Below are 13,420 nucleotides of genomic sequence, written 5' to 3'. Positions count from 1 at the left end.
TTACCATGGCAAGTCAATTGGCTTTAGGCAATTATTTTTTCAAACATCTGTGTTGTCCAGTTTATTAACTGGGTTTAGCCAAGATCAGCTGTTAACCCAGAGGATCTACTCCTTTCTTTGCATTAGGCCCAGGACTGTGTTTTAGTCCTGGGTACTAGGATACTAGTTAAGGGATATTGGAAAGGACTTCCTGTATGCTGTTTTACATAGGAGTGCTTTCTGAAACCACCAAAGGACAACACAACTCATTGCTTTATCTGCTCATCCCCCTTGAAACACATTCCATCTGCCAATGTGCTCCTCCTTTAACAGATAGCACCATGAAAGGTGAGTTAATTTCATAAAAGGAGTTAATATTACAGATAGTTTTGATAATGACAACAAGTCTGGAGAAGTAGGCAATATGTGGATAAAGCTCTGAAGTACAGAGGTCTTCCCTGCACCCAGGTAGCTGGGATGGGGCAGGGTGAGAGCGTCTTACTTTTTTGAGCATGAGAAATGGCCCCAGGCCCAAGTCACATCTCTCCTCACCTTTAGGCAGGCTTACTCTGAGAATGGCCCTGCTAGCTAAGCTACTTCCTCATGGCAAGGAGAACAAGCCTTGATGGTCCTTCTCAGTGACATCTACTCATGGCTCCTCCAAGAACGTTTAGGGACTTTTCTACATCTGGAGTGTGGTATGTGAGGAGTCAGAGTCACATTTTTTTTTTTTTTTTAAATTTGGGAAACTATGATTCCCTTTTAATAAATGAAAGAGCTGAAATTTAGTCTAGGCCAAAAAATAATGAAGGTGATTGACTGCTAAGATCCACAGTTATCTAAAGCCTGAGATATGTAGAGGTCATAGGATCTCAGAAGGTAAGTGTAAAAATGGCAGGGGACAAAGCATATTAGGGTTAGAAACATGGCCAGTGAGTACTGTGGTGTGTGACTGCAACTTCATGGGGAGAGCTTTATGGACTAATATGTGAGAGGGGACTTCTGAGCACAGGATAACAAAGCTTTCAAACATCAGGAGATACTTATGCCTCTCTACCAGACTGGGGACCCCATAGGCGAGGACTGGCTTTCATTTACCATGGCATCCCCAGGGCTCAACCCAGAGAAAAATGTCAATGAATTTACATTCTGATTTTAGTGGTAGGAAATGGGATGAGTAATGAGGCCAAAGATAGGTTTTCCTTTGTGTTCCTGTCTGTATGCTTTCACTCTGGGAAGTGTGGTTTTCTCTAAATAAATATAACACGTCATGTTCCCATAGGAATCTTTTCCCAATGTCCTTACAAATCATTCTGATGGGCTATTCTAAAGGCAAGCTTTAAATAAAATATTTGGTGACGGTATGTTTCATTCGTGATTCAGAAAAGTAGGACAAAGCAACACAGCTTTGGTTAACTTTGTTGGAGAGTCCTGTAGTTCTTCTGGTTATCTGTTGCTTTTGGCTTTCCTTTCTAACTTACAAAAGGCCCTGGTTCTTGTTCAGAGCAGGAAGGCTGGCAGATGGCAGTGGCGGCATCCTTACGTCAAGGCCCATCCCACTTCTAAAGACCCTGTGACAGTCAGGGACAGGGTTAGGAGTAGCTGACTGGCAGGGGAGCTGGGGTGGATGGGATTATGTCACAACTGCGATCTCAACACGTTAAACCAATTTTTCCTTTCATGTTCGGGAATGAAAAGCCCTATGGGTAATGGGAAGGAGACTAAGAGGGGGAGGGGAAAAAGCCACAGCAATGGAGGTAAGATAATTCCCGTCTGTATGGCCATAAAGGGCTTTCACAACCATTGCTGTTTTTCATAGTTATTTCTGTTGAGATAGATGCTCTGATGATCCCCACTTTACAGATGAAGGAGCTGAGGCTCAAAGGTGTTAATGGGGCTTGTTGTTTTCAGTCGGGAAGTAGTGGGAGTCGAGATGTAAATCCACATCTTTTTGGACTCCTCATTGAGTGGATGGCAAGAGATGGAGAATTTTCTGATGGGACTGCGATGGAGGGGCAAACCTTACCCTATGTACAAAGAATGGGTGGGCGAGTCACTGGGAGGCCAGAAGAGGCTCCATCTGTAAACACCAGCTGTGGTTTTTTTTTTTTTTTTTTTTTTTTTTTTTTTTTTTTTTAAATGCCGCTGTGTCATCTCCATACAGAGTCATCCTTAGTGGATTTCCTATTTTTTGCTCAGGAGGTGTTGGCACTTAGAAATAACAGCTGACAAATAGGTACAAACTATTACTCGGTCTTGTTCTTCTGGCAAGGGCCCGGCTGGCAGTGGGAGAGCAGCACAGAGCCGGGCGCAGACAGCTGCAGTGCTGGGACAGTCGGCGGAGGCGTCTGCCCACAGTCTCCACGAGACGCTCTGGGTCTGAACTGGAAGCAAGTCACAAGAGGAGGGACACGGAGGGAGACCCTCCCATGCCCAGATGATGGAGAAAAGCAACTTGGTGTTCTTTAGGAATTTTTGGAAACGAGAGAAGGGAGAGGACGGAAGGGCAGTACATTTAATGTTCTAAATGTAGTGTTCAGTGCCTGCTTGGGGTGATTCTTAAGAAGAAATGAGGTTCTTAGAGGCACGGAATGTTAGCTTTGGAGCTCACAGGGTTCCTAGACGGCGACTACGTGGCACATGGTGTCACTGCCCCATTCCATGCCCTTGGGGGGCACCACAGATTGATCACTGCCCACATTACCGCTGGGCCTCCATCCTGGCCTCGATATTTTTCAGTACAATTCTTCTGGCAGCTATCACCCATTGGTCAAACCCGGGATCTTGGTTCAAATCTGCTTGCCATCTGTGCTCTGACTCAAGCTGCTCAGTTTACAAAGGAGAGGACTGAGGTTCAAAGATGATGAGTGATTTCTTCAAGATTGCATAGTGAATTAGTGTTTCAGTGTCTCCACAGGACGTTCAGAAGATTAAATCCGTTACTGTACATAGAACTCTTAAAGCCGGGCTTACTGCACAGTTAATGCAATATAAAGGTTTCTGCTTGTATTAATTTGATAGGTGGTATGGGATAGTTGAAATGTACTGGGTAAAGCACGAGGCAGCTGGCATTACAAACCGTCTGGAAGAGGGACAGGGTAAGGAATTCAGAAGCAGAATATCTCGGCTGGTCTTCCAGAATGCCCCTCTACCGTGCACTCTCATAAAGCTTTAGCTTCCTCATCCGTAAAAGGGCGTGTTAACCTGAGACATATCTCAGTTTTGTTGCAGAAATCAAATAAAAGAAAATAGATAATGAGAAACTGCCTTATAAAGGCAACTAGAGGAAATACAAGGGCCATAATTGAAGACAGCAGAGAAAGGAGAAGAATATGGGCGTCACTTTGGTAAATCCCAATGGAAAAGTATTGTGTCTCCTCTGATCAGCATTTAGTCCCACTCAGATCGCTCCTTCAAGGTCCGTGTTTTGAAACTCTTATGTAACTATGAACACCGATAGGTTATGGAGATAATCAGCAGTTCCCCGGTCCCCATCGTGATGTAAAGAACTTTGTGAGCTTTGAGGAAGGCAGGTCTCAGCTGCAGACATTTGCAGTCTCCGTTATACCTATATGGTCTATTACTGTGTCCTAATACAAGGGCATCTGAAAGCTAGGATATTAAAACAGCCACAAGTACAAGCCTGTACTGTACGACTTTGTTGACAGACAGAAATCTGCAATTAGTCCTTAATTAAGATAGTTGTGAGGGGGTATTTCACATAACTATGCGCTGTAATTAACTGCAGTTTAGCTAGTGCTCAATATAGCCGGACTTTGAAAAATTCTATTTTATAATCCCGAGATGGCACAGGAAAGGTCGGGGCTGTTTATTAGAAACCGAAGTTTGTGTGTGTGTGTGTGTGTATCTCAGGTAATGTATGAGGCTTTCAGTTAGGGTTGTCACAACACATATTTCCAAGATGCAGTGTGAATTGTGCCTCTGGAGCTATGAGACATAGTGCTCTGGGACTTTGCTCCTAACCACTGACCATTTTTTAAAGCACTGTGTCCCAGAGTGGACATGGAATGGTTCTAAGAGTGAAAAAAAAAAAAAAAAACAAAAAAACAAACAAAACAAAACAAAACAAAAATAACACCTGGACACCAGTGGGAAAAGGTCTTTTTAGTCTTTGTTTATACTGCTATCCACAAAACATAAAAGTTTCTTATAATTACAGCAAAACCCAGGAATTCAGTAGAAAACTGCAGCTCGTGTTGATTTCCAAGTGGCAATTTTCTGGAAACAACATTTGTTCCAAGTCTCTGGGCCTGCCTGGAAAGTTCCTTCCTTAACCTACTGAGCTGGCATGCTCCTCAATGAAGCTCAGCTCAAAGGGCACTTCTTCTCTGAAATCATCTCTGAAGCCCCTACTAATCTTGAACCAGACCTTTTTCTTAGAAACCACTACATGTTGCGCATTTTTGTTGTTGCTGCTGTTTATCGATACCTCTCCCCACGGTGTGTGTGATGAGTTCTAGAGTTGGTTGAGGTTCATACTGGGTCTCATGGTGCCTTTGAAGAGAGCATGATATATGGTGCATGCTGAATGAATAAAGAAATATTTCTCTTTAATTCCTTGTACTTCCATCCTGGGGAGAGAAATATTTTTTTCCTCTAAGCTGTGACAAAGGCTGTTCTTACTTTCATTCATTTGTAAAGCAAGCAATCTGTGTGGTGACCGGTAACCTCAGATGAGACCCAAACTAATGCTGATTACTGGACTCCACATTTGCTCTCGTAATATCATAAAGTCCAGTTCCAATTCTTCTCTCTTCTCATAGATGATTCAAGGGGCTTGCAAGTGTTCCTTTTTTTTACTCATTAAGTATTTGTGTGAACCTACTATTTGATAATGAAGAATTACTGATGTCATCCTAGAACATCACTACCAAAAACCCTGTACACAGCTGAAAGCTTTGGCCCAGTTTTTCTAACTTAATGATTCTGGGAAGAACATTCCTACCCATGAAAGAGAAAAGAGGGGCCCCTGAAAAGGATTTCCAAAGGAAAAGGTAGTTTTTTTCATAAAAAGAATTGAAAGAACAAGGTATGATGTTTCCCCTTTCTATACTTGTGTCTGCACGATAGAAATACAATACTTAGACCTGCACATCAAAGAAACTAGGGTTATTGGTCCCACAAAACTCAACAAAGTTCTTTTTTTCCTTATACTAAGTTGAGGTACCTCAGGTGTCAGGAAGGCAATCTTTGGTCACTTCTTCTTAGCCTGGTATCTCTTTGTTTTAAAATTAAATGAAGGGAAGGGGGAGGCAAGTGTTTTGCTAAGTTGGGATAATCTTGAAATTCTAAGAGTTGGAAGAATGCAAGAATGTGAAGGGTCACGCTGAGAAAAAGAACCCTCTGATTCCTGTCACCAAGACTTGTCAGTCTTCTGAGGAAGAAAATTAGGTGGTTCTCATATTATTTGACTTATTGAGGATATCTCATTACATTTTTTGTTTCCACTTCATTCTGTACTATGTTTCGTCTTCCTCCTCTGGCCCCTACCTCTCTCAGCCACCTTTCTTCTTTTGTTCTTTTTTCTATTTGCTACCAATCTGAATCTATGAAGCCTTTCTCAAAATCCACATTGAATTCGTCATATTCCAAGAGTACCAGTTGGGACTCCACCACAAAAAAGGCACGGTTTTATAAAGTACCATGCTGTCATGGGAGAGCAAAAACAGAAACTCTTTTAGTTTTTAATTAATACCTGAGGGAAGCTTGAGGGGAGACAAAAATCCCAACCAATTTCTGGCATGGTGGCTGTGGGCCAATTGTATTGGGACTGTACTTTTCTAATATCCTCCGTAATCACTTTTTGAGTAACCCATTTCACTAAGGAGGACAAATAACTATTACAGAAGTTGTAAGGATCCCCGTGGTAATATGTACCTATGATAGTCACCCAAACCCAGTAAGTAGGTGGTAAGAAACCACATGAATGCATCAAAGGGATGTGCTTGGTGTTTGGTGAACATTTTTATACACTAAGCAAATGGCTTGAGGTGACCAAACAAAGATAAAGGTCAGGAACAATTTTTAGTTACCTACCTTTTCAGAAAGTTAAGCTTTCTGATCTAAGATTTATTCACTTTCCAAAATAAAATAAAATAAAATAAAATAAAATAAGTGAGTTCCTTCACCATTAGAGGATGAAACTTTTTCATCACTTCCCAACCATGAGAAATATAAAGTTATATATATCATAGTATCTGCCTTCGAATATTAACCAAGGAGAGAAGAGATATAAAAGTTCACACTCCATTTAAAAGGAACACAGTAATTTTGCAAGATTTCTGTTGGAAAGGGAAGACGGCAACAGAAAGAAAAAGGCAAAATGAGAAGGTAAAGAAAACCACGATGACTTTTCCACCACCCTGCAGGGAGTTTTAATTACTGTAGGGGGTAGAATGTCCAAGTCCGCCAGGCTGAGCCTTACCCCCACCTTCTCTGGGAGAACCGCATCACCAGGCCACAGCCAGCTGAAGCGGGAACTGTTTGTGGTTACCAGCAAGCCCGCTACTGCTTGCACTCAGCACAGAGGAGTCCCCAGATGGCCCTAATGTCTTTTGTATCTTTCCACATCACACGACGATTTCATGTCAAGCCATTTGCTTTGGATGAGGATGATCAAGGGCAGCAATTAAAACACAACCAGAGCAAAAACGGGCAATGACCACCACAGGCAATGGAGCAATCGCAAAGAAAAGAACCACAAACCAAAGCAGTAACTTACGGTAGCTACTTTCGCTATCGCTGGCATTAGAAGAGACATGTTCTGCAAGAACAGCACAGCAAATTAAAGAGATACCAAGCACTGGAGAGCAGCCAACGTGAAAGAATAACACTCATGCAAGGCTACTACAAGTGTAAGCGGGAGGCACGGGAAAGGCTGCGGAAGAGGTGGCATTAAGAAAACTCAGATACGGTACAAAAGATGAAAACTTTATCTCCACATTATAGGAAGCTACTACTTGATTGTTGTGTCTTCTTTTTAGCAAACAGGAAAGTACCTTTAATTGCAAAAAAAATACAGAACGTCAATCTAAGCACTTTTCTTTTCCCGCAGACTTTGCTCCATTCACATGGGCCTGGTTTTCCAGTTTCGTGTGACAAAGGTCCATCTGTCTCAGCTGGATGTTTCCTGACGCTAAGGTCAGAAGCTTCTGGTGTGTAGCCACTGTTGGCTTACAAGCTTTTTGTTTCTCTGTGTTAGCCTTTAGGGATTTGGGGGGAATACCGCATTTCAGATTGCCAGGTAGTCCCTGGGACCCGGTGAAATTTATTTCTATGTAAATATTTCTTAAACAAATTCTCAGGATAAAAAGGGACAGTTGGAAGATTTTTCCTGCGTCAGTGAATGAGGAGAAAATTTTGAAGGAAGAAATGAGTTGCTGAAAAATGGTTTATGAATTAGTTCAGTATTTTCCGGATTTTATTTTAAGATTCTTGCTTGGATAGCTATTAGGTTTTAGAGAAATGAAACAGGCAGGTGATAAGTGGTCCAATACCAAGCACAGGTCCTGGCATGAAGTATGCTTTTAATTCATGTTGAATAACTTGCTTGTATGGTGATATTTCAAAATTTTTTTTCCATAAAAACACAGTTTGGCTAATGTAACAGTGATGTATATGCCAGAATTAGAGCTTTTATTTCCAAAAGTCATTTCATTTGTACTCTGTATTAAGTTATAGAAGATACATTCATTATCGTATCAAGTCCTTTGTCTATCCGGTTAATTAAATGAAGAATATATGACTGATTTCTGAAGCTCATTAGCAATAACCAGGCTTTTAAAAAGTGGCAACAATTGTTCATTTTTAGAAAAAGCAAAAGAATATAGATTACAATTCTCCAAAAAAAGAAGTACTTTAAAATGTATTTCATATTATAGATTGCCACCCATTGGATGGATCAGTCTTTTTTTTAAGCTTTACTGAAGTGTAATTGACAAATGACAATACTTTTAAAGTGAACAATGTGATGATGGGATTCACGTATACATTGTGGAAGGATTCTCACAGAGTTAATGCATCCTGGAAGGATTTGTTTTAGAGAATGAAACTAAGGAAAATCAAAACTTGGGCTAAAATCACACTAATCATTTCTCTTTGTGTCGCTAATTTAGGCATGCATTTTACAAGTACAGAGGGGCACTAGGGAAAGAAGTGTGAATGACACAGGGCAAATTTATTTTGTTGTTGAAAAAAAGTCAAGGTACACACCCAACAAAGGTGTATCTTCATATACATGATTATCCTAAGTACCCGGAATTGGAGATGACAGGGTCTGCTGCTGTTGTCCTTGCTGTTGGGTTTTTTTTTTTTTTTAACTTTTAAAATAACTGAGAATAAAGCTACACTATCTATGCATGTTTTACTTAACCAATCTCTCTTAGTATCAAGAAATTGTATCACAGAATTTTTCCATTGTGTAGGTAAAGAGAAATTGAAAACACGTTCCAGCCAAAGTCCAAATGATGGCTGACAATAGCATTAATTGGCAAATAACTTCACCTACTGAAATCTGTTCAATTTTTTAAAAAGCAAAACAAACATTTGCACATTCTGGATTTAAAAGGTCATCGCTCATATTTTTGACATTCTAATAGCAACTACTTTTCAGTGATGTTCCTTTATTCACAATATATTAAAATGCTTTTCCTCTGCACCCCGCCCCCATTGAAAATCCAGAACCTGGTGGTACTGGGTACCATCAGATAATACTGAAATCAACACCTGAACTTCAGCCACTAATTCCAGAAGAATTTCATGACATATCCCACAGACGACTCAAAGATAAAGTTTTCATCTTTAAAAAGATCAGTACTCTTAATCAGATTTTGTTTTCTGTATCTATATCTTTAAAAAGTCCAAAATAACACTCTGAGGGATGAGGCATATCATTACACAGGGTTAAGTAACGGCTCTTGAAAACAAAGTCCAGCTCAATGCTATTTTGTTTTATACAAATGAAATGAACAGCTTCTAAAAATATTGCCCATAGCTGTTAAATTAAAACAAAACAAAATAAACAAGAAAATGAGCATGTGATACAGTTGCAAAAGACACAAAACTGTTCTTATTTCATTGGTGCCTATACAATGGAGTTAGTGTTAAAGAAAGAAAAATCATAGCACAGTGTATTAACATAGGATTATTAATTTTTATTGCTCAGTGCAATGAGACACAGACTAAAGGCATTAATAACTAGAAAATTTAAAGGTTTAATATACTTTATTCTATAGTCTATACTACAAAATGAAGACCTGATTCTGTAATGCAGCTAATAAGTGACTGATAGAAAAACATATTAATACATATCTAAAACGTTATCATACAAACGTTTCAAGCAGGATCACTGCAAGTCAGAAAGAAAAATCAATCATAGTTAATAACAAAGAATTATCCATGGAAGATCAAATAGCTTACTGTTTATTTTTTGAGAAGGCATGTTCCCTTTGACAATAAAATAGCTCCTTTACTGCTAGCAAATTACGACCCAATTATGGATGTCGGCAAGGTCATTAAATATTTCTGGCTACCAAGGCAGAAGAAAGGACGTAAAGTGCATTTCTGCTTTCTTGTTCTAGAACATTTAGCTCACCCTTTCTTTCAACATGGCTTCTTGCTCTCTGGGAGGTGTTAGGCAGTAAGAGCAAGGGATGCCGTGGTTGGCATTGTGACCATGTTGGCCACATGATGTGGTCAGAAAGGGAAGGTGTGAACTGCAACACAAGTTACAGTGCCTGACACACTTGGCTTTTAAATGCTGACATGCAGAACAAAACGGTTGAAATTACTCTGTAGGAGCATTCACAGCTAGGTAACATAAAACTCGTATCTTGTGCATGCTAGGAGTGAAAGGCCCTCAAGAAAAGGAACAAAAGCCAAACTCAAAAGGAAAGGAAAAGAAAAGAAAAGTTACAGTGACCATTCCTGGGAACTTACTCAGAGTCTTTGTTCCATAACCGTCGTCACCTAATCCGGGGATGTCCTGCATGGAAGTCCCCAGAGAGAGCAATGAGAGAGGAAGAACAGCCACGGAAGAGGAAGGAAGAAGTCAGTGGAGTTGAAATGGATACTACCATGACAGACCGTGTTGCCTAAGCAATCTGGATCCTACTCTTTCTTCTTTTGAAACAACTTTCACCCAAACTCCCTGGGCTGAGACACAAAGATTTGTAAAGCAACTCAAAAGATGGTGAGTTTAAGGAAAAAAAAAAAAAAATCAGAAGACTGTTAGAGAAAAAGAGGAAGATTCACCAAATGGCATTTTTGCCCGCTGCTAATGTTGCCACAGAAATGTACCACTCAGAGCAATGGTCCACTCCCAAATTCTTCGATTTAGCAGCCACCAATGCAAGCTCACCGCTCAGTAAGTATTTAATATTTGCTGGGAGGGAAGGTGTAGACACAGGGCTAGTAATCAATACAGACAATTTAATTGCTCGCAATGAGCTAGAATTCAAAAACATACATGTGGCAATGGAATTCAGTATTTCTGTTCAGAAAAGAATTTGTCTCAAGCCCTCAAGAGCTGTAGGACAGAAAAGGCAAACCAGACCCAGCCCTGGTCACAGAAAAATGCTGGCTGGAAACAAAGTCCAAGGTTCCTGAAGTCCCTCTCCAATGCATCCTGCAAAGAAGAGCCACATCAAGGAAAGGATCCAGACTGCCGCCAAACACTGGTCACAGTAGTAAGCCCTGACCTGCCTGCCTACCGTGTTTGTTTGCCTAGGCGTGTGGCGTGGGGGAGCCTACATCATGCGTGTTGCCCGTGAAGAATTTTTTTCTCTTGTGTTGCATGTGACATTCTCTTCGAGAATCTACTTACGTTCAGGATCACTGGTTTCCTGCTCACTCTGCTCCTTGTTCTTGTAGAATGGGAATTTTCGTGAAAAGATGAAGCTCTTTTTACGCTTGTCATTGAATGACTGTGAAGGAGAAAAGGCATGGGGCAAAAACAGGGGACGTCTAATTGTTGTCACACTCATGCTGACGAAACAACTAGTTTGTAAAAGCAGAGAGAGCTGTAGTGACGCAAGTGGATAGTCTAAATAGGTGCCATAGGCTCCCTAAAGGCAGATTTTATTTTCAAGGAGTGTAAATTCTGAAAGATGACTCCTTGGAAAAAATGCCTCTTAATGAAAAGACTGGTTGCAGGTAAATGATGATGGAGGAAAGGAGTCTTAACTTGGAAGTGGAAGACCCTGACCCTCTGTCCTGCCTCTACAACTTGCTAGTCCATCACCTTACAAGACCAGTGCTCTAACCCCTGAGCTATAGGGCCTCGTGTAGTCCATCACCTTAAACAGGTAACTGAATCTCTCTGACCCTCAGTATCTTCTTCATTGTATAATGGAGGATAATGAGAGCAACTCTTAGGGTGTGAGACTGAGGTGAGGCAGGATCAACATAACATGCTATACGAATGTCATCTTTATCATCATCATTGTCATCAGGTAGGGAAGACTTTCTTAGAGATACTAGACACATCAGTGCCTGGATGTCATTTTTAGTAAGTTGAATGTGAGTTACTTTGGCTAGGATTTAATTTAAAACACACAGAGAAGTGTGTACGTTTATGATATATGAGATTTATAATATCACACACAGATCTATAAAAATCATTCATTCAAAAGAGATTTTAAAGACACATGAGCCTCACATCCTCATCTTGGAAACGGGGACAGAGGCACAGAGAGGTTGAGTCCCTTGCTAATATCACAGGGCTCGTTGGTGACAGCTGGGACACTGTCAACCCAAATCTGATATTAAAAGATACTAACTTGATACACAAGCAAGGGAGAAATAATGGTTACTTGCCTATATTCTGACATGATAAAAAATACTGTAAGAAGGACTGTCCTTAAACATGTAAACCACTTCATTAGGTTAAATGAGGCTTAATTAAAAGTAACACAGATATACATAATATAAGACATATATTAGAACTTATTCATTTGCTTGCCCAGAAGACTCCTTAAGAAAATTTCATTTATTCCCACTGTTGTTGTTATGTAAATGCTGTGGGGTTCTGCTTTGGGAAATGAATTCACAGTCATTTTATAAGCCATAGGCTCTGCAAGTCTTAATAATTTCATATTCACATAACATTTAAAAAATGTTTCACCAGCTTGATTACCATACTTATTTGACTGGCTTTGAGGCTCTCCAAAGAGCAAGAGTTGTTACCATGTAGGTATTAAAATGAATGTGCCAACGACTCTGAAGGTAATTTGACAAGGGGTGTTCCAAAACAGTTTTAGCAATGGCAACTGGGAGGAATAAATGAAGGCCAACATGGTGACTATTTGGAAGGAAAAGCCGTTGTTCAGATGTATGTATTTTATCCACTGGAGGGAATCAGTGGCATGCCTTATGGTTTTGAAGCTTGACTAAATAGTGTACATAACTTAGTTTCTTTGCATACTCATGTGCTTTCTATCAGATATCCATTTTGATAGTCATGTTTATGTAGGAAACATTAAAGTGCTAAAATGTTGGTGCTCTCATTCAGTAATTTATTACTTTTTTTGGGTGCCAGGAACTTCACCAAATCAGTGGAGCTTAATTTTTATGTCCCATTAAGAAATGGGACATTTCTTTTTTGAAGAAAAAAATAATTAAGTCAAATAGTTAATAATTTTTGAAATTAGGAAGCATATTTTATATGTAACATGTCAAGTATTAGATATACATTCTCAGGGTAAAAAAGGAATACTACTTTAGGATTTATGACTCTGCTGACAGCACTTATGCGTAATATAGTTTTGTCAGAACTTGTCATTGAGGATTTGTGTCCAGAGACAAGGCTGGGAACTGCCCCCCAAATTTTCCCAGCTAAAAAATGATGTCATTAAAGGAACATTAAATACTCTTGCATCACTCCAGTTTCATGCCACTTTTACTTTTCAAGCATATTTAAACTTCAGTAACTGAAAATAAAAGAAAAAAATTATGTAAGAATTAATGACATGTGTATTGCAAGGTATGTTAGACATTTAACTTCAACATCATGGATGACTTGTCATGCAAAAAAAAAAAAAAATTACAAATTCTCATGCAAATACGAAACAGTGCCCAAAGGAGGAAAGCCTGGGGTTAAAATGTAGACACAGATGGACAGTGTGGCGGTGTCTAAGGGCCAAAATGGGGGCACATGCAAACCACATCATTTAACTTGTCTCATGGGGTCAAAGGAAAATGAATATGTGTTGTCTGTGATTAACTCTTTTTTCATTTCAAGCAAGGACTGTAATGTGTTAACATTTCCCAAGTATGAAAATGTGTATCATGACTCATCTGATTGGGATATAATACTATTTAGCATCACATCTTTAAAAGAACAGAAAAATACATAATAGGTGCTCAAAATAAAATTATCTAATTTATTAGTCTTATTCCCCAAACTCATTCTGTATTGGAATGA

The 13,420-nt window shown here is 39.7% G+C and overlaps 1 protein-coding gene across 21 annotated transcripts in view; it reads right to left on the bottom strand.

The window, feature by feature from the left end:
* Positions 1-13,420, bottom strand: part of DLG2 (discs large MAGUK scaffold protein 2) — a 1,588,988-nt gene that overhangs the window by 16,981 nt on the left and 1,558,587 nt on the right. For 11 of the 21 annotated variants that reach the window (XM_059187632.1, XM_059187637.1, XM_059187633.1 and 8 more), the window contains one exon: positions 10,823-10,922. In XM_059187632.1, the coding sequence (XP_059043615.1) occupies positions 10,823-10,922 (100 nt within the window). Of the gene's footprint in view, positions 1-6,721; positions 6,764-9,936; positions 9,983-10,822; positions 10,923-13,420 lie in introns of all 21 variants that reach the window. The other 10 variants (XM_059187636.1, XM_059187666.1, XM_059187643.1 and 7 more) reach the window with 3 other exon arrangements.

The sequence above is a fragment of the Mustela lutreola genome, chromosome 1 (genome assembly GCF_030435805.1).
Source record: "Mustela lutreola isolate mMusLut2 chromosome 1, mMusLut2.pri, whole genome shotgun sequence".
Classification (NCBI taxonomy): domain Eukaryota; kingdom Metazoa; phylum Chordata; class Mammalia; order Carnivora; family Mustelidae; genus Mustela; species Mustela lutreola.
Note: the sequence above shows the minus strand (reverse complement) of the source record. Positions and strands in the feature narration are given on the sequence as shown.